The 21135-nt window shown below is 40.5% G+C and overlaps 1 protein-coding gene across 2 annotated transcripts in view; it reads right to left on the bottom strand.

Annotated features, from left to right (window-relative positions):
* The window catches only part of TMC7 (transmembrane channel like 7), a 73637-nt gene that overhangs the window by 12227 nt on the left and 40275 nt on the right, over positions 1-21135 (bottom strand). For both annotated transcript variants that reach the window (XM_043979588.1, XM_043979589.1), the window contains exons 7-12: positions 15956-16103; positions 13784-13957; positions 12210-12367; positions 11156-11273; positions 7592-7689; positions 2387-2573 (exon numbers count right to left, since the gene is read on the bottom strand). In XM_043979588.1, the coding sequence (XP_043835523.1) occupies positions 2387-2573; positions 7592-7689; positions 11156-11273; positions 12210-12367; positions 13784-13957; positions 15956-16103 (883 nt within the window). The remainder of the gene's footprint in view (positions 1-2386; positions 2574-7591; positions 7690-11155; positions 11274-12209; positions 12368-13783; positions 13958-15955; positions 16104-21135) is intronic.

Genomic DNA, 21135 nt, shown 5'->3' with positions numbered 1-21135 from the left:
TGACTAAGGCCATGATCAAACCATCCCTCTGGTTGAAAAGTTCAAGACCCCGTTTACCTTACAAAGAGTGTCTCAGGAAAAGGTAGTATATGGTGTAATGTCTAGAATGCTTGGCTTAGAGTCAGAAGACCTGGGTACAAATTCTATCTCTGATCCTTACTTCTTTTATGATCCTAATCTAGTCAACACCTCAAGCAACTCTAGGATTTATTTACTAAGTCACAGGTTATGCTGTTCTTTTTTTTTTTTTTTTTTTTTGGTGAGGCTATTGGGATTAAGTGACTTGCCCAGGGTCACACAGCTAGTAAGTGTCAAGTGTCTGAGGCCAGATTTGAACTCAGGTACTCCTGACTCCAGGGCGGGTGCTCTATCCACTGCGCCACCTAGCTGCCCCTGGTTATGCTGTTCTAATGATTTGTAATTGGTGGAGGGAGTTCATGTATTGGAAGTGCCCTCATAGGAGGGAGTTCAATTCGATTAACATTTATTAAGCACCTACTATATTCTAGGCACTGTGCTAAGTACAGGGGATACAAAAAAAGGGAAAACATAGTTCCTGCCCTCAAGGAATTTACAGTTTAATGGAATAAAGGGTATAAGCATTTATTAAGCACCTACTATGTGCCAGACACCATATTAAATGCTTTAGTTTGTTTGTTCTTCACAACAACCCTGTGAGAAAAGGTGCTATTATTATCCCCATTTTACAGTTGAGGAAACTGAGGCAAAAAGAAGTTAAATGATTTGCCCAGTCACACAGTTATTAACCACAATGACCACATAATAGAGCATAGTCAAACATTTGGAGCTGGAGAGGACCTTAAAGGTCATTTAATCCATCCTCACTACATTTTACAATACTGTGGTTCAGAGTTCAAAAAGCTTTCCCAAGGTCACTTAGTGGTAAGTAGCTAGTTCTTCTAATTCCAAATCCAATCCTAATCAAGTACTTTCTCAGTAATCTTTTCCATAATCCCAAGAGAAAGATCAGGGTGGGGGCAGCTAGGTGGCATGGTGGATAAAGCACCGGCCCTGGATTCAGGAGCACCTGAGTTAAAATCCGGCCTCAGACATTTGACACTTACTAGCTGTGTGACCCTGGGCAAGTTACTTAACCCTTATTGTCAAGAAAGAAAGAAAGAGAGAAAGGGAGGGAGGGAGGGAGGAAGGAAGGAAGGAAGGAAGGAAGGAAGGAAGGAAGGAAGGAAGGAAGGAAGGAAGGAAGGAAGGAAGGAAGGAAAGAGAGAGAGAGAGAGAGAGAAAGAAAGAAAGAAAGAAAGAAAGAAAGAAAGAAAGAAAGAAAGAAAGAAAGAAAGAAAGAAGGAAAGAAGGAAAAAAGGAAAGATGGAAAGATCAGGGTAACAGTTACTCAGTTATATCTACTAAGACTCCAAAGCAAAGAAAAGGTATTATTCCTAATGTCTGTGAGCAGAAAATTGACGTCAGACCCCAGGTGGTACTATCTTCAACCTACTGATCCTTCAACTGAGGCAGAGATCATCTCGTCCCAATGGCGCTCATTAGCCCAGGTGATTAAAGTAGCAACGTGGCATAAATTGTGCTGTTCGTTTTCCGGAGCTACTGAGAGACAGGGAAGAGAGGACTTAGATGCATGTAACCCAAGGATATGTACCCTTCCTGATTTGGAGAATGATTAAAAAAAAAAAAACCTCAAAGGCCTGCCTTTATCACTGTAAGGAACTTCCGGTATGGAAACTCCCTCATTCATGCAGACCAGAAATTCTTATGAAACCTAGAGTTGCCTGGTGACATCAAAATGTTAAACTTGCTCATGTCCAGAAAACTAATATTGATCAGAAGCAAAATATGAGTGTTCCTAAATCCAAGTCTGGCCAGATTGCCTCTCATCTATAATACCATGACAAGCTGCCCCCCTTAAATTTCATCTCAAAGGTTACCTCCTATATCAGATCTTTCTAAAGTCCTCCATTAATAGGTACCCTCTGTTAACAAATTACACTATTTATATACATACATGCTTTGTATATATAAACATGTGTATATATGCATTGTACTATATAAATATATATGCCATATACATATACACAAAATATACATGTGTGCAGCACATACATACATACACACCTGTGCACATGCATATGTATTAAAGTTCACGGTTTCCTGGGGGAAACAAGACAGATCCAAGTAACTATGTTATACCTATACATATGTATATGTATCTATAGATACATGTTTATATAATTTCTTAGATGTGTATCCGTTGCTTCCCCCAATTAAATGTGAACTATTTGAGAGCAGGAACTCTTTGTTTCTGTCTGTGGACCGTGAATACCTAGTTCGGGGCTTGGCACCCTGTAGGCCCCTTTGTCTATCACCTTTAGGCCCCTCTCATTTCTGCCATTACCTCTTTCACATAAAAGATGATAATGAACTTGACAGTTGCAATTGCAGGGAGGAGCGGGGAGAAAAAGGATCCAATCCAGCAGATTGTCTGTGCATAAACTATCCCCAGGACGTTATCAGGAATGGCAAATTCCTGTTGCCCCCAGTACCGAATCAATCTCCAGGAAGAACAGGAGGTCACCAATAACCTGAAAGCAAATGTGATTCATTAAGAGATGACATAGAGTGTCACACACTATGTGAAGAGCTAGGGATATAGATACAAGGAAAGAAGGAAATATTTATTAAGCACCTACTATGTGCCAAGCTCTGTACTAAACGCTTTACAAATATTATCTCATTTAGTCCTCACAACAACCCTGGGAGGTAGGTGCTATTATTATCCCCATTTTACAGATGAGGGAACTAAGACAGAAAGAAGTTAAGTGACTTGCCCAAGGTCACAAAGCTATTATATGTCTCAAGTGGGATTTGAACTTGGGTTTTCCTGACTGGTTTTACTCTTTCAAAGATACTGAGAGAAAAATTGGGAAAGAACAAAATGCTCTTGAAAAAAGAAGATATGTGCTAAATACACATCACACCATAAATACAGATCACATTCTATATACGAGCTACTTAGAAGTTCTGTGTCGGGGCAGCTAGGTGGCGCAGTGGATAAAGCACTGGCCCTGGATTCAGGAGTACCTGAGTTCAAATCTGGCCTCAAACACTTGACACTTACTACTGTGTGACCCTGGGCAAGTCACTTAACCCCCACTGCCCCGCAAAAAAAAAAGGAGTTCTGTGTCAGGATACCTAACAGATGTTTCTGAAAAGTCATCTGTTAATTTTAAATCACTAGATCACAGTTTAAATGCATGAGAACATGTTACTTATTCAGAAACCTGTCATGAATACTTTTTGTAAAATAAAAATGCTTTTATAAAAGCATTTCATAAATATTTAATATTATTAAAATTATTAATATTAAAATAATCTTTTATAAAAGATTTGTAAAATCATCCCAATTTCTCTGTTTGGGGCTAGGGATGGAAGAAGAAGTAGGTAGGCACCTAGGTGCCACTGTGGATAGAGCACCAACTCTGGAGTTAGGAGGATCTGAGTCCAAATCAGACACTTTCTAGCTGTGTGACCCTGGTTAAGTCACTTAAAACCCTGTTTGCCTCAGTTTCCTCATCTGTAAAATGAGCTAGAGAAAGAAATAGCAAACCACTCCAGTATCTTTGCCAAGAAAACCCCAAACAGGATCACGAAGATTCAGACACCACTGAAAAACAACTCAACAACAACAACAATAGTACGGCATAAAAGTTTCCAGGTACAGTCTTATAAATGGGATGGCAGAGTCTCAGGACTTATGAATGTAAGTCTTTTTCAGCAAAGAGGCAAAACCTTGTTTACAAGAAAAAAGACAGTAATGGATTTTCTTACTCCTGATAATTTGTGTTTTATGGTCAAGATAAACTTGAGGGGACAGCTAGGTGATGAATAGAGGATCGGACCTGGAGTCAGGAGGACCTGAGTTCAAATCCAGCCTCAGACACTTGACACTTACTAGCTGTGTGACTCTGGGCAGGTCACTTAATCCTCATTTCCCCCCCCTCCAAAAAAAAAGATAAACTAGAAAAGAATAAACCTACAGCACTGGGAACCTTTATAAGTAATTTGGGGGCTTTGAAGCAGACACTGCAGCTATTGCCATTTAGGCTCAGATGCCCCTCCTTGAATTAATTGGAAGGGAAGGGAAGGAGACATATGGAGAAGAACAGAGGAAATACTGGCCAGCAGGACTTCTGCCCACCTTATATATGGCTCAGGGAGTTCCTCGGTCAGATATGAATAGTTCCAGCTCAAAGTCAGTGGAGAAGACCTTTCAAAGCCCTTTTTTTAGATCCTCAGAGAATCTCATTTGACCAGAGACTAGAAATCAAGTACCCTAGGGAAACATGCTTATTTCTTGTATACACGCACACATACATACCTACATGTACATACACACATACACTTTGAAAACTAAAAAATCCATCTTAGATGAAGCAAATCTGTGGAGTCCTGGTATATAATAATAATAACAACATTTATATGGCACTTAAAGGTTTACAAAGTATTTTACAACTATTTCATTTGACCCTCACAATAATCCTGGGAGTCAGGTACTATTATGATCCCCATTTTCCATATGAGGAAACTGAGGCAGATAGAGGTTAAGTGACTTGCCCAAGATCACACAGCTAGTATACACCTGAGGCCAGGATTGACCTCTGGCCTTCCCAACTTTAGTCCCAATACTCTATCCATTATGCCACTTAGTTGTCTCTATACACAGAGACATACACCATACATCATCCACAAATAAATGTCTTTGTCTACAACACACATTCATATCTATAACATTTTTGCACATATTTATATTTTGATAATTTGGGGGATCCATGATGTCATCCATTCAGTTTATCTCTCTATCAATTAAGATCATCCCTTCTTCTCCTGTATGATTCTGTCCAAAGGGATATATAGACCTATGAATTCATTGGTACAAAGAACTCCCAGAAGAAGAAACCCCATCTACTAATGCAGGCTGGCACCATCTCTGCCTAGAACACCAAGAGGTTAAATGACTCACCCAGGATCACACAACCGGTATGTGGCAAAGATAGGCCTTGAATCTAGGTCTTCCTGGCTTTGAGGCCAACTCTCTATCATCCATCACACCCTTTACACCATTACACTGCTACTTCTCATGCTCATCCATCACTTCCCAACTTAATGGGTCCCCTCACTGGAAATTTGTACTAGCTCCCTGGGCTTTGATAGGTAATATTTTGCCAGCTCTTATCAAATGACCTTCTTAACCTTTCTAGACCCTCTCCACGCCCCTCTAAGTAGTTGATCCCACCCCACCCCTCTCTATGTTCTCTTCTCCCATTGGAATAGAAGCTTCTTGAGGGCAGAGAATGTCCAGTCTGTTTTGATTTGTATCATCAGCACTTAGCACGATTCCTGCCCCACAGCAGGTTCTCTTTCTATCTGTCTGTATCTTTATATAAATCCTCTAGAGCAAGGGTTCTTAACCTGGGGTCCATAAACTTGCCTTCTAAAACATTTTAACAAATGCATTTCAATATAACTGGTTTGCTTTCTCATCCTGTATATTTATGCCTCATTCTGAGGCGTGGTACACAGGCTTCACCAAATAGCCATCCACAAAACAGAAAACGTTAAGGGCCCCAGCTCTGGAAGACACATGTTAGAGATTGTCCCCTGCTGCTTTTTTTTTTTTTTTGGTAGGGCAATGGGGGTTAAGTGACTTGCCTAAGGTCACACAGCTAGTAAGTGTCAAGTGTCTGAGGCTGGATTTGAACTCAGGTCCTCCTGAATCCAAGGCCAGTGCTTTATCCACTGAGCTACCTAGCTGCCCCCCCTGCTGCTTTTAATATTTATATGGGATAAAGCATGAGGGAAAAACCAATGGAGAGTAGAGAACATAACAATGCAACTCTCCAGCTAGCTGGCATTCCCTGGGCTCACTATCTAACCAGCCCCATCATCATTTCTGGTTATACCTATCTCTGGTAACATCCTGGATATCATCCTCACTTTGGAATGTATCTTTGTAGGAGCAACACACATGTTTTTTTTTGTTTTTTTGTTTGTTTTTGTTTTGTTTTTTAGTGAGGCAATTGGGGTTAAGTGACTTGCCCAGGGTCACACAGCTAGTAAGTGTTAAGTGTCTGAGGCCGGATTTTAACTCAGGTACTCCTGAATCCAGGGCCGGTGCTCTATCCACTGTGCCACCTAGCCGCCCCAACACACATGTTTTTATATATAAGATATAAATATATGTTTGTATTGTAAAGTATGCTTGCTATAGTCTATAAATAAGAAAATATATGCTATTATGTAGAAATATAACTCTATGTAACAATATATAAGTATATTTTATATAGTATATATAAATATACTATATAAAATGTACAATTACATAGAAATATAGCTATATATCAATATATTTTAAGTGTTTTATATGGTCTATATAAATATTATGTATAAGAAAAGATATGGGGCAGCTAGGTGGCGCAATGGATAGAGCACCGGCCCTAGAGTCAGGAGGACCTGAGTTCAAATCTGGCCTCAGACACTTAACACTAGCTGTGTGACCCTGGGCAAGTCACTTAACCCCAATTGCCTCACTAAAAAAAAAAAGAAAAGATATACTACTATATATGGAAATACAACTATATGTAATAATAATATACAAGTATATATCATATAGTCTATATAAATATGTATAAAATATACAATTACATAGAAATATAGCTTTTTATCAATATATTTTTTATGTTTTATATGTTCTATATAAATATTATGTATAAAAATATATATTATTACATGGAAATATAACTATCAATTTATAAGAAATGTTTTGCTAGTCTACATAATAAATATAATAAGAAAGTATATACTCGTCTATAGAAATGTAACCACATATAACAATATATAAGAAATATTTTTATAATCTATATAAATACAACATTTAAGAAAATATACACTATCACATAGAAATATAACTATATATGTATATCAACATATAAGAAATTTATTTTGATACAAGCTATATAAAGTTGATTATTGGAGTATAGTACTATAGCAGCTGATATCCTGCTAACATGATCATGATGGACTTTAATTCTATTTATTTACTTGTCTTATCTCCACCACTAGATTGTAAGCTCCTTGAGCTAGTTGTGTTTTATTTATCTTCATAATCTTCCCCAACATTTAGCATATATATGTGCATGTGTGTGCCTATCTATATATGTACAGATACACACACAAATATTGCAAATAGTAGATGCTTAATATATGTTTGTTGAAGACAGCTTTGAAAGAATTAAGAACTCTAAGCAATGCAAGAACTAATCATGATTCCAGAGCACCCCAATGATGAAGCATGCTCTCACTTCCTAACAGAGAGGTGATGGACTTCTCACGGTGCAGAGTGAGACACATCATTTATTCTACTTGACTATGTATACTTATTACAAAGGCTTTGTTTTATTATTTTTTTTTCATTTGGGGTAGGTGAGAGGGAGAGAAAATGTTTATTCATTGAAGAAAAATTAATTTAAGAAAAATGTTTGTTGAATAAATGAGTAGATGAATGAAAGCTATAGTGTTGAGTAAGAACATTACTCATACTTACTTTCTAGGAAATTCAATGAATACAGTCACGGCAAGATTGATGATTAAGTCAAATATCGTCAGCTTATACATTTCCTGTCCAAACTGATTCTCCCAGCACTGAAACCAAAATTAAGCAAAAGGAATCCATTCTCATTAGGTTGCAAAATCCAGACCTTGAGTTTCTAATCCCTGTCCCATCCACTTTCTAAAGGCACTCCCTAGGGTTGTGATAACCACATGCTATGCCTTCTTCTTTTTTTTCGCCCAATGTTTTTCTGATTTTCAATTTTATTAACCTCTCCTTTGATTTTCAGGTTTTCCAATTTGTGTTTAGTTGAGGATTTTTAATTTGTTCATTTTTTAGTTTTTTTTAGTTGCATGCCCAATTCACTGATCTGCTTTTTCTCTATTTTATCAATGTAAGTAGTTATGGATATAAATTTTTCCCTAAGTACTGCTTTAGTTGCATCCCATAAATTTTGTATGTTGTCTCACCATTGTCATTTTCTTTAATGAAATCATTGATTATCTCTATGATTTGTTTTTTGACCCACTTGTTTTTTAGGATCAGATTATTTAATTTCCAACTGATTTGAGGTGAGGGGCAATGAGGGTTAAGTGACTTGCTTAGGGTCACACAGTTAGTAAGTGTCAAGCGTCTGAGGCCGGATTTGAACTCAGGTCCTCCTAAATCCAGAGCCAGTGCTTAGCCACTGTGCCACCTATCTTCCCCCCACCCCCATTTGATTTTTAATCTCTCTTTCAATTGTCTATTCTTGAGCCTACTGTTTTGTAGGGTGCTGCTTTACTATCTATTGCTTCTAGATAGACACATACTTGCCTCTACCTACAAAACCAATTCTGGTCCTGGGCAGCCAGGATACAAAGAATCCATGGCTCACAAAGCTTTTGGGTCAGTGACCAGCTCCATCCTCTTCTGTTGTACCCAGTGCCTAGATACTGAACCCTTGGTCACCAAGTACCAAAGTACCTGGTACTTTGACTCCATCATCTCCTACCCAGGGTTCCTTACTCCATGCTCCCCAGTCTTTTCAGACTCTGGACTTGCTTCAGACATTTAGTAGTTACACAACCATGAACAAATCACTTAACCTTCTGTAGTTTCATCTTATTACTCTTTTATAAAATGAGGTTGATTTATCTGAGTGCTAAAAAAGGGGAAAGATGAAGGTATTATGGCTCACAGGGATATTATGAGAGCTGGGAAGTGCTATGGGAACCATCTTGGCAGAATAAGTTGAAAGGTCAGAGCCCTGGGGTAGATTCTGAGTTTCCAGTGAGGAGACTGATTAGGCTGGGAAGTATGGAGCAGAATGAAAAGAGGTGTGGTATAGTAGATAGCCAATTGTATTTCTAATCCATGAAGCTTTGCTGTACTGTTAAAGAGACATCATGGCATAGTGGATATAAAGCCAGACTCAAAGCCAAAAAGTCTTGGGTTCAAGTCCTTTCTATGACACATACTGGCTGTGTGCTCCTAGACAACTCACTTAACCTCTTAGTATTCTTCTAAGCTAATTCTCTAAGGCTATAAGTTACAAGGAAGGTGAGGAAAGTACTCTTATAAGCCTTAAAGTGATACATAAATGTGAGTTATTATTAGTAGCCTAGATCTACATTACTTTCTCTTCTGTGCCTAGACCCATGGCTCTCTACTTAACAACTTTGGAATTGATTGGTCTGGTTTTGGCCACTGATTTGCCTAACTTAGGGTACCTGCCTGCCATCCTCCTCTCTATATGAGCACCAAAGTCCTATCCAACTTTGTCCTGTGGACTCCCAAGTCCTAGTAGGCATGAGAAAAAAATTATTAATAATGAACTTTTGGAGGACACAGGGACCCCCCACCCTACTAGAAGGCTTAGCTCAGAAACTTTAGCTAATCTCTTTTGGGACCATCCCAGGAGCCCATGAGTGGAGCGATAGAAATGGAAATCAGACTAACTCAATAAAGTAGAGATAGAAACCAGACCTAGACTTCATCTTGCCTTGTCCTTCAAAGATGGTCTTTTTGCACACTTCCCCATTAAGTCATTACATCATTAGATCATAGTACAGCTCATTTTAATATGGACCACCCTCAAGTCATGTCAACCAATGGAATTGAATGATTATAGCCAATTATCTTTGATCAGTGTGTAAGAGTCACCTCTATCAGAAGTGGAAAAAAGACTAAGATCACAAGGTGAATGCCATTCTGGGTGGACGCTAGCTGAGGAAGGTTGTCCTCTCTCTCTCTTTAGGTAATGTAAAGTTTCTGAACTCTGCTTGGAGCCATGTGCTCGCTTGCTTGCTTGCTCGCTCGCTCTCTCTCTCTCTCTCTCTCTCTCTCTCTTAGACAATATGGTGCTGGGGGATTTTCAGCTTAGGTTAAATATGGTCAATGCTCTCCTAACATTTAATATGATTTAATAAATGCTTACTACGTAAATGGATGCAATAGCCATTCATTTATAAGTAGCAATATCTTAGAAACCCCAGCTTAGTTCCCCAATAATTTAGGCAGAAAAGGGCTAGTCCCCAATATTTCAAACAACACTAGGACAACCTTAGCAAACCACGTAATGAAGGCTCCGTAGTTTTAGACCAACAGTTCTAAAAGAGTTGTCCCAAACCCCAACCCCCTTCACTGCCAATTTCATTTGTTCGTGAGACTAAGTTCCTAAGCACTGGAATCTAGAATGTGGTTAGGGCACAATAAAGGACTGGTAAGAAATGTCTCCCTGAGTCAGTTACATTTCCATGGGAAAGAACCCACTGAGTTATAAACTAAGGCTGAGAAATACTATCAATCACCAAGAGACTCATTACAATATTCCAGTCTTTCATATCTCAGAAACAATGAGGAATTCTAGGATGGAGGCTATGACTCAATCTGCTCCAAGATAGATGCATGAAGAGCAACTGTCAGCTGAAAATCTGTACAAAGAAACCTTGAAATCAGTGGCAATTTTAATGCTTTTTTTTTCTTTCTTTTTTTTTGGGGGGGGGGTTAAGGCAATTGGGGTTAAGTGACTTGCCCAGGGTCACACAGCTAGTGAGTGTCAAGTCAACTGTCTGAGGCCAGGTTTGAACTCAGGTCCTCCTGAATCCAGGGTCAGTACTCTAACCACTGCGCCACCTAGCTGCCCCAGTTTTAATGCTTTTAAATAGTGGAAACTTCAACACAGATCTCTCTTGACCTAGGGGAACTTGGGAAATGAATGGGAGCTACTTCTCCTGTGTCCCCACTGCTTCAGTGGGGCTGAAGGTGAGGCTTGAACTCCAGCTTTTAGGTGGTGGGGGTGAGAAGAAGAGGAGACAATAGGATTTCTGTGGTTATGGTTCCTATAAACCTCAAAGTAAAGCTATCCTTCTTGAGGTGATCATACTTAAAGCCATCTCTACTCCACTTGGCCCCTGATCCATAAAACCATCACTGGAATCCACAGCTTAGCCAGTGTTGTGATGAAATGAGGCCAGCCAGCTTAAGCTAGACTCAAAACAGATCTTATGTGGACCCTTTTGGTTTGGTGAACAACTGTTATGGCTCTAAAACATTTCAGTAGCCAACTGGACTTACTGGATAGACTTTGTGGTTATAGCCACAGACTCGGCAATCCTCATTGTCACAGAAGGTTATCTTGGACACCAGGGTAAACACAAGCACACAAATGGTGGCCAATCGCACGAAGACACACCTGTGTAGGATGAAAAAGGAGAGAATAGGGAGGAGGAGAGACAGGCAATCAGGTTGCTTTGCCCACACAATCTGCTGGCACTTATGGCTAAAGATATAAAGGACCAAAAAAGTAGGGAAAAACATGCTTTCCTCCAATAACTCTGTTGCTTTTCCCACAAAAATTAGGGGAAAAAATGGGAAAATATCATCCTTATCCATCCCCCAATAATTCCATTTTGAGCGGTCTTTATCTCTAAATATGCCAAACATCATGATCCATGGAAAAAAGTAATAGGTAGGTAGGTAGGTAGATAGATAGATAGATAGATAGATGATAGATAGATGGATGGATGGATGGATGGATGGATGGATGGATGGATGGATGGATGGAAGGATGGATAAAAAACACAACCAGCATCTAGCTCAGTGCCTCACAGAAAGCAGGTGCTTAATAAGTATTTGTTGAAATGAATTCTATGTTGATGCTTTGTCCTGTGCCTCTAAGAAGTCTTGCCCCGTGTATGCTGCTACTAGCAGCTGCTGCTGGTAGGCTATTTTCCAGGTCTCTGAAAGGGAAGGTGAGGGGACTAATCTCTTCCTTTTCCTCTCCCTCCTCCCTCCTCTAAGATGCTTAGAAACCCTACCTTATTGATTCATCCTATGAAGAATCTGGAAGCCAGGAGAGCAAACAGAAAAAAAGAAAAAGAAGGCAGGTGACTGCATAAATTGTAAACTCATTAAGGACAAGAACTGGGTCTTAATTATCTTTTTATTCTCTGCACACTCTTTCCTCTCCAGCTTCAATAAAATATCACATAGTACACAGCAGGCTGCACATAGGAGATGCTCAACCAATGGTCTTTAAATTAAATTGATGATAAAAGGAATTCCTGTAGCACCTTAAGGTTGGCAAAGTATTGACACGTTGACTTGGCCAAATTGAGTTATCACTTACCTCAGAAGAGTCAACCTGATCTCAAAGGCTGGTGAATAGTCTTCATAGTGAATGATCTTGGAGAAGACGAGGGGAGTGATAAAGTTAGCCAGCGTAATTACAATGGAGGGAAGATAAAGGATCAGAAGATTCTCTCCAAATACCATTTTGTTAATCTCCTAGCAAAGTAAAAGAATCGAGATGAATGACTGACTGAAAAACAGTTTGGCAGCAGAACCAAAGAAAGTCTGAGCTGGAAGAAACTTTAAATAGTATTTAGTTCAGTATCTTGGTGAAGAAACCAAGCTCCAGGGTGGCATCCCAAGTCACCCAGTCAGTTAGCTGCTCTTTATACCCTAACTTCTTCTTCCTTTTTTGGCAGGGCAGTGAGGATTAAGTGACTTGCCCAGGGTCACACAGCTAGTTAGTGTCAAGTGTCTGAGGCCACATTTGAATTCAGGTCATCCTGAATCCAAGGCCGGTGCTTTATCCACTGCGCCACCTAGCTGCTCCCCAACCCTAACTTCTTAAACTGTGGGTCTCGATCTCATGCGGGGTTCCATAACTGAATATGGGGGTCGTAAAAATTTTGGCAACATTGAAAATATTATGTAGACCTATTTTATATACCTATATACCCGGGGTCACGTAAAAATTTCTCAGACAAAAAGGGGTCACAAGTGGAAAAAGTTTAAGAAGCGCTGCTTTATACCACATTAAATTGCCTTCGATGAATCCCTAGTTGATAACAACACCCTCTAGAAATTCCCTGGACCAGATTTCCATCCCACTAGTATCATTTGACCACTAAGAATTCTGTGACCTCTTCTACTTTTCATTCATTTTTGTGAAGGCTGTTTGCCTAATGCACCTGTTGAAGGTTGTAACTAGTATTTTCACTTTAAGTGATATAATTTCATTCTCTACTTTATTCCTCCCCAGGCTGCATCCAGACATTTACAATGCCCTACCTCTTCATACTGAAGTCTGACTCCAGCCTTGGAATTCATATAGTGGAAGTACCTTTACCCTAAGATTAGGATGGCTCCTCCCAAAATCTCCATTTAAGGAGAAGTCTCCTGACCATTTTCTCTAGGCCAGGTACATAGGTACATAAAACAGGTATACATAACCTTTTGCTGTTGCCAAATTTTTCACCCCCTTCTACCCCCATGCAGTTACAAGACCCACAGTTTAAGAAGTTTTGCTCTAGGCTACATTCTGGACTTGAACTTTCTTCTCCCACCAGCACTGCCCTCCCCTTTATTTCCCCATCCCTTTTCAGCTTCCTTTTATGTATAATCTACACTCATTAGAATGTAAGGACCCTGAGGGCAGAGACTGAATTTTTTTTCTGGTTGTATTAGTATTCTCTGAGCCTAGCACAATGTCTGGCACATAGTAAAGACAATGAATGCTTGTTGACTGATTAATCATAGTGTCACAGACTTTAAATGACCAACATAGGGAATCATAAACATGGGGAGAAAATTCAGGTGTTCTGTGTCCCCCAACTCTGGACCTAAATAAATCCTATGTTCTGTTTTGTGAATTCTTTGAATCATGCCTTAAATTTGAAAAGAAAATTTACTTACCTTTTTCATGTTTTCTTGGGAGAAAACAGTTGCTGCATAGATTGCATAAAAGCATGCTGCCAGGACAGTTATAACTAGAGCATTCAAAAGCAGTCTGAGGCTGTAAATCCGTAAGGTTTCCTCCGGAGTCCTCTGTGCTACTTTTTGCCTTATTCTTTCTTCCTCCAAGTCTGTCTAAGGACCAAAAAGCAAAAGGAATCCATTCTCATTAGGATGCAAAATCCAGATCTTGAATTTTTTTTTTTTTTTTTTAGTGAGGCAATTGGGGTTAAGTGACTTGCCCAGGGTCACACAGCTAGTAAGTGTTAAGTGTCTGAGGCCAGATTTGAACCCAGGTACTCCTGACTCCAGGGCCGGTGCTTTATCCACTGCGCCACCTAGCCGCCCCCCCCCCCCATCCACTTTCTAAAGGCACTCCCTAGGCTTGTGATAACCACATGCTATGCCTTCTTTTCTTTTAATGTAGAAGCTGCTAGATCTTGTGTTATCCTGATTGTGACTCCACAATACTGGAATTGCTTCTTTCTGGCTGCTTGCAATATTTTCTCCTTGATCTGGGAGTTCTGGAATTTGGCTATAATATTCCTGGAGGGAGTCCAGTACTCTTAAGAATTAATTTTTTCTCTAACTGAACCAACAGGCATTCGAACTCTACTACAGTGAGCACAACTCCTTTGGGCATTCCATGTTGTTAGAATGCCAAATGTATGTTTGCCTAAAAGGCTATTTTACAAAGAATTCATACCAGGCAAGTACCCTCACAGAGGTCAAAAGAAGCAATACAAAGACACTCTCAAAATCCCTCTGAAGAACATATTGCACAGGACTGCCCTGCATGACATGCCCACATCAAAAAAAGGCAGTGTGCTCTACAAGCAAAGCAGAACTGTAGTAGCTCAAAAGAAAAGTGAGCTGCGCAAACATAAAGACAACTCCACCCCAAATATTCATGGGGACTATTTGTGCCTGGCCTGTGGTAGGGTCTTCTGAGCTCATCTTGGTCTGATTGGCCACAGTTGGACACACTGTACCTTGACCCCACCATAGTGATGTCATTTTGGTCCTCTTCGAGCATGAAGGACAACAACCAACCAATCTTGCCCAGCATGTATTTCTAGTATGTTTCTTTGGGCAACAGGCTAGAAAGGAGACCCAGAATTCACATTTACAGAACAGAGTCTGTCTAGAACTGGGGGTTCTTAACTATGTGAATCTCTTTGATAGTCTGGTAAAGTCTACAGACCCTTTCTCAGAAAATTTTTGAAAAATCTTAATTGAGGGAAATGCTAAATTCCAATTAGAGATTAGTGAAAATAAAAACGAAAATTTTCTTTCCCATTCAACTCTACAGACCCCCTCTGAAATCTTAACCACAAGTTAAGACTTCCTGATCTGGAATGAAAAATATCACAATTCATTGCAGAAGGGCCTCTCTCCTTTGCATTCACAATCTGTCTCCTTTTTTTCCTCCTTCCAGGCTGGCTTCTTATGTCACACTTTGTGCTTCTTGTGTCACATTTTCCTTGTAGTATAAAGGAAACAGGGGCTCACAGCAGAAAGGGGAGTGTCTAAACATGTGAGTATACTCACACTGTGTAGGATTATCAGCCTCTCCAACACATACCTGTGGACATTTTTATCGTGGTGAAATCATATTAAAATATCAGCAAGGGCAATTTTGAAGAGAAAAAGAAAGAGGGGGAAAAGGAAAGGAGAGGGGAGAAAAGTAAGAAAGGGGGAAAGATTAGTGGGGGGAGGGGAAGGAAAGGAAGGGTCTGAGAGAGAGAAGGTAGAAATTGTTGCTTAGGCAGCCACATTAGTCATGCCTGCATTGCTTTAGTAGCAGATAGGGGCTATGAGCAGATTGTACTTGAGCCTCTTAGGTGTTAGCTGTTTTGTTGTGGTTTGAACTGGTGAGGGTGGTGTTCGGTGTGGCTACTGTCACCTCCTTTTCCTGTCTGTTCCCTCCCTGAGTCACTCCGTTATCTCCAGACAAACTGGTCCCTCTCAAAGCAAGTTCTCTGATATATTGTACCTCAGGGATAAACCCCAGAAAATGACACATGAAAGAGTGAAAAGAGTTCCTCCAGCCCTAGTCCCCTCCCCCTAAAATCTGAAGCTGATTTAACCCTTCAGGAATCCACAGCGATGGTCAAAATCGGCAGAACTCACTTTGAGCTCATACTGTATACTGCTGTGCTTGAGCTTCGCACTCGACTGGTCTGTGATACAGAAGTCCCAGCCAGCAAAGATTTTGTTACAGTAGCTCTGATACTGTTCTTCACTTTGCACCAAGTTTTGTTTGAATCCTTCCACAGACCTGATCAAAACAAACAAATAAAAGAGACGGATATGTATCCTAGCATAAAGAACCCGAGTGATGGTTGTCTTAGTGTGCCACCATGTCTGTACCCATCTCTAGGCACGCTTAACTCTACTCCCCGGCCCTCCCCTTGCTGGCCTCTACACTGCTGCGTTCATTCCCTCTGACCCTCCCTCACCCCTTTCCAATTTTGGAATCATAATTAAATTAATGGCCTTAGAATGTGGACTGTAGGGGGCAGCTAGGTGGTGCAGTGGAGAAAGCACTGGCTCTGGATTCAGGAGGACCTGAGTTCAAATTCGGCCTCAGACATTTGACACTTACTAGCTGTGTGACCCTGGGCAAGTCACTTAACCCTCATTGCCCTGAAAAAAATGAAAATTAAAAAAAAAATCAGAAAAAAAAAAAGAACATGGACTCTGGAGTTAGAGGATCTAGGTTCAAATCCTACCTCTGACATTTAGTACTTTTGTGACCTCCAGCAATTCACTTAACCCTTCCTGGGCATCAGTTTCATCATCTGTTAAGAAAGGAGGTTGGACTAGATGTCCTCTGAGTTCCCTTTCACCTCTGGATCTATGTTCCTACGAATTGCTCCCAGAAAGGGTTTATCAACATATTACCTTAAGGCTCCACTCACTCACTATTCTTTTTTTTTTTTTTTTTGCAGGCAATGGGGGTTAAGTGACTTGCCCAGGGTCACACAGCTAGTAAGTGTCAAGTGTCTGAGGCCGGATTTGAACTCAGGTACTCCTGAATTCAGGGCCGGTGCTTTAACCACTGCACCATCTAGCTGCCCCACTCACCATTCTTATAACTTTCAAAATCAAAATATCCCATCTTGGTCATCACTTCACTATATATGTTATCCTTTCTTATTAGAATGCAAGCTTTTTGAAGGCAAGGACTTCTTATATTTCTATCTCCAGAGTTAAGCACTGTGTCTGGCATACAGTGCTAAATACATGTTTTCCTTCCTTCCTTCCATTCTTTAATCCTTCCATTCAAAAGAAAAAGAACGTGTTGTTCAGTCATTTTAGTCCTGACTCTTCATGACCCTGTTTGGGGTTTTCTTATAAAAGATGATGGAGTGGTTTGCCATTTCCTTCCCCGGCTCATTTTACAAACGCTGAGCTGAGGCAAACAGAGTTTAAGTGACTTACTCAAGATCACACAGACAGTAAGTGTCTAAGGCTAGATCAGAACTCAGGTATTCCTGACTCCAGGCCCAGCACTCTATCCACTTTGCCACCTAACTGCCCCCAAAACAGAATTACTTACCATTATCTCTGCAAAAAATTGCAAATTTTTCACCCTCTTAAAAGCTAAATTTTCTTGTGTTTTCTGTAAACTATTCGACAACCCATTTGGTTCAATTTAACATTTATTCAGAATCAACTAGACACTGTGTTAGGCACTGAATGTGCCAAGTTGAAAAATGATAGTCCCTCAAGCCCAAGGAACTTTTATAATCTACTGGGGGCAGGGGGCAGTTAGGTGGCACAGTGAATAAATCAGCAGCCCTGGATTCAGGAGGACCTGAGTTCAGATTTGGCCTCAGACACTTGACACTTACTAGCTGTGTGACCCTGTGCATGTCACTTAACCCTCATTGCCCTGCATTTAAAATAAATAAATAAAAAGAAATATAATCTATTGGGAGTAGAGAAGAAAGTGGAACAAGGAAATGGACACAAATAAATATGAACAAGGTAAAACGTGAAAGGAAGGAAAAGAAGATATTAAAACAGAATATGCTAGGAAATAGGATAGATCACTTTCAACTCTGGTGATTTGTGGAAGAGGGAGCTTCTGAGTTGAGACTTGAAGAAAGAGGAGTATTTCAAAAGTGTGGAAATGAAGGGGGAGAGGGGGTACATTCCATGTTTGAAAGATCACAGGATTTCCAGATGGGAGTGTGAGAAATAATTATTAATAATCAATATTTTGGGAGACCCAGTGATCTCCCCTTCTTTCTTAGTCCTTTTCTCTACCCCTACTCTATGTTTAAGTCCTTGAAAGTCAGATTCATCTGGATCATACCAGACCCAAGCTAACAAAGGAGTCTTGAGTGTTGACAGATCGTTGGTTCTGTAGGCCAAAAATGCTACTGATGATATTAAACAACACCTAGGTTGGCAAATAGCTTGAATGGGGGGGGGGTCTTACATTCTTTCTGTGACATCATTTTCCTCAAGAGAAGGGCAACCTGAGTCATGTCTCCCCAGATTTCATTTTAGTATAATCCACCTCCAATCATATCAACCAATTAGATTTGTTTGTTTTTTCGGTGAGGCAATTGGGGTTAAGTGACTTGCCTAGGGTCACACAGCTAGTGTTAAGTGTCTGAGGCCAGATTTGAACTCAGGTCCTCCTGACTCCAGGGCCGGTGCTCTACCCACTGCGCCACCTAGCTGCCCCCTCAATTTTTGTTTGTTTTTTAACCAATTAGATTTGAATGATGTTAACCAGTTAGACTTGATTGTTATTTGATGGAACTCCTACAGTGGGAAGGGTATATGAACCAAGACCTGACCTTGAGGAAGGGGTCTTTGGTCTGAGAGAAATGCCATAGACTTGATTTTACTAATAACATAACCCATTGGCCTTATTTTTATTTATTTAGTTTTTTTAGTGAGGCAATTGGGGTTAAGTGACTTGCCCAGGGTCACACAGCTAGTAAGTGTTAAGTGTCTGAGGCCGGATTTGAACTCAGGTCCTCCTGATTCCAGGGCCAGTATTCTATCCACTGCGCCACCTAGCTGCCCCTTCCATTGGCCTTATTAATAAAATTATTAAATTACCCAGAAACCATGTCTCTCATATTTTTAACTGTCACAGAAGGGACTTCAAAGGCTTTTTTTAGTCCAAACTGTACCCAAATAAGAATTCTCTCTACAATGTATCAGACAACTAGTCACTCATTTTCTATAATTGTGGATGAATATGGAAGGGCACCATGGTATAGTGGAAAATGAGTTGACCTTAAAGTCAGAAGGATCTGAATTCAAGCTCTGCCAATGACCCATACTGGCCATATGACTTTGGGAAAATCACTTAACCTTTCAGTGACCTAGGCAACCCTCTAAAATTATAAATTGCAAAGATGTTGATCTGCATTGGAAGAGGGAGTTCTCTCATCTGCGAGATACATATATGAATCAAATCAAAGAATTGGACACCATCCCTCTGCGAATGGGAATGTCAGTGCTAGCCAAACACACTGAAAACTCCATTTCCACCAGTGAAAATTTTTTTCTCCTTCCATGTTCCAGGATCATCATAACTTTTAGGGTCACAATGGAAAAAAGAAAACTAATATATCAGGGTTCTTAACTTGGGGTTGTTGAATTTCATATTTTAAAAACTGCATTTCAATATAATTGACTTCATTTTATGCATTTAAAAACATTCTGCTGAGAATAGATCCATTGGCTTTACCACATTGCCAAAGGTGTCCATGACACAACAAAGGTTAAGAACCCTTTAAATATAGATAAAAAGAAAAGAGTTATACAATAACTGAGGATATTAATAAATATCAAATAATATTAGGATTATAACAGATCTTTGAGATTATCTAATTCAACCCTTTCAACTGTTGTTCACTCATCAACCCCACCCTTACAAATGAGGAAACTGAAGTCCAGGAAGGAAAAATATCATAAAGTGACACCCAATGTCATATAGTGGGTTAAAAACAGTTGGAGCTAGATCAGCAAGTGGTCCATTTCAAGAAACCCTGAATAAAATAGTATGGAAATTAATTTTGATTTGGGGACCCTACCTTTGGGCTGAGATTAGAAAGCCTTAGGCCCTCAAGGCTTTTCTGTGAGGGAGGGACTGGTGCCACTCTCCATCAGCTTCAGCTGAGCCAAAAAGCCCCTTGGGCTGTATGAGACACCAGGTCAGACAGCTGGGAGGAAAAAGCCCCCAGCTCCCTTCACCCTGAGAGAATCTACCCCAGACATCCCGGCTCTTCTAGGCCGGGCTCTGGCATAGCCCGTGCCGAGGTCAGGCATACAGCAGGGGTCAAGGGTCCTGGAGCCCTGGGTATGGTACGCATGAGACACCTGAGCGTCCCTGTCCCCCCAGCCGCAGCCCTGGCTGGTGGATTAGCTTCCTGGGTGTGGGGGTACAAAAAGCCCTGAGATTTGAGTGGGGAGAAGCAAGATATATATAGACCTGAGAGTAAGAAGGGGGATGGGGCTGACAAGATTAAGAGAAAAGAAAGGCTGGAGCACTAAGAGACGGGGAAAGGAGAAAAAGCTAAGAGAAAGAAAGGACAGAGGCCGAAGGACAAGATTTTTTTTTTTTTTTTAGTGAGGCAATTGGGATTAAGTGACTTGCCCAGGGTCACACAGCTAGTAAGTGTTAAATGTCTGAAGCCGGATTTGAACTCAGGTACTCCTGAATCCAGGGCCCATGCTCTATCCACTGCGCCACCTAGCCGCCAGCCCCCCCCCCCCCAAGGACAAGATTAAGGAGGACTCCAGAGACTAGAGACAGCAGGGGGCTCATGAGAGGAACTGAACAGAGAAGGACACTGGAGCACTAGGAGAACGGAAGGATAGGTCGATGGGAGAGAAACACAGGGGTTCAGCAGTGGCAGTAAAGAGAGGAAAGTTAGAAGCAGGGGGATTTACAAAATGAAAGGGGCTTGGAGTTAGAATAAAGGACCTGAGAAGTGAAAGTGGAACATACACTAAGGCAAGATGCAGCACTGGCCCTTATTGTATTAAAAAAGTTCCAGGCAGGGCAGCTAGGTGGCGTAGTGGATAAAGCATCAGCCTTGGATTCAGGAGTACCTGAGTTCAAATATGGCCTCCGACACTTGACACTTAATAGCTGTGTGACCCTGGGCAAGTCACTTTAACCCCCACTGCCCTACTAAAAAAAAAAAAAGTTCCAGGCACAAAAGGTGGGAAGAGACCACAGGAATGCAGTCAGGTTGTACATTTTATTTCCCTGTATTCATAATTTTAAATTGCATCTCATAAATAAACTCTGCTTTGATTATTTAGTTAAG

The sequence above is a fragment of the Dromiciops gliroides genome, chromosome 1 (genome assembly GCF_019393635.1).
Source record: "Dromiciops gliroides isolate mDroGli1 chromosome 1, mDroGli1.pri, whole genome shotgun sequence".
Classification (NCBI taxonomy): domain Eukaryota; kingdom Metazoa; phylum Chordata; class Mammalia; order Microbiotheria; family Microbiotheriidae; genus Dromiciops; species Dromiciops gliroides.
Note: the sequence above shows the minus strand (reverse complement) of the source record. Positions and strands in the feature narration are given on the sequence as shown.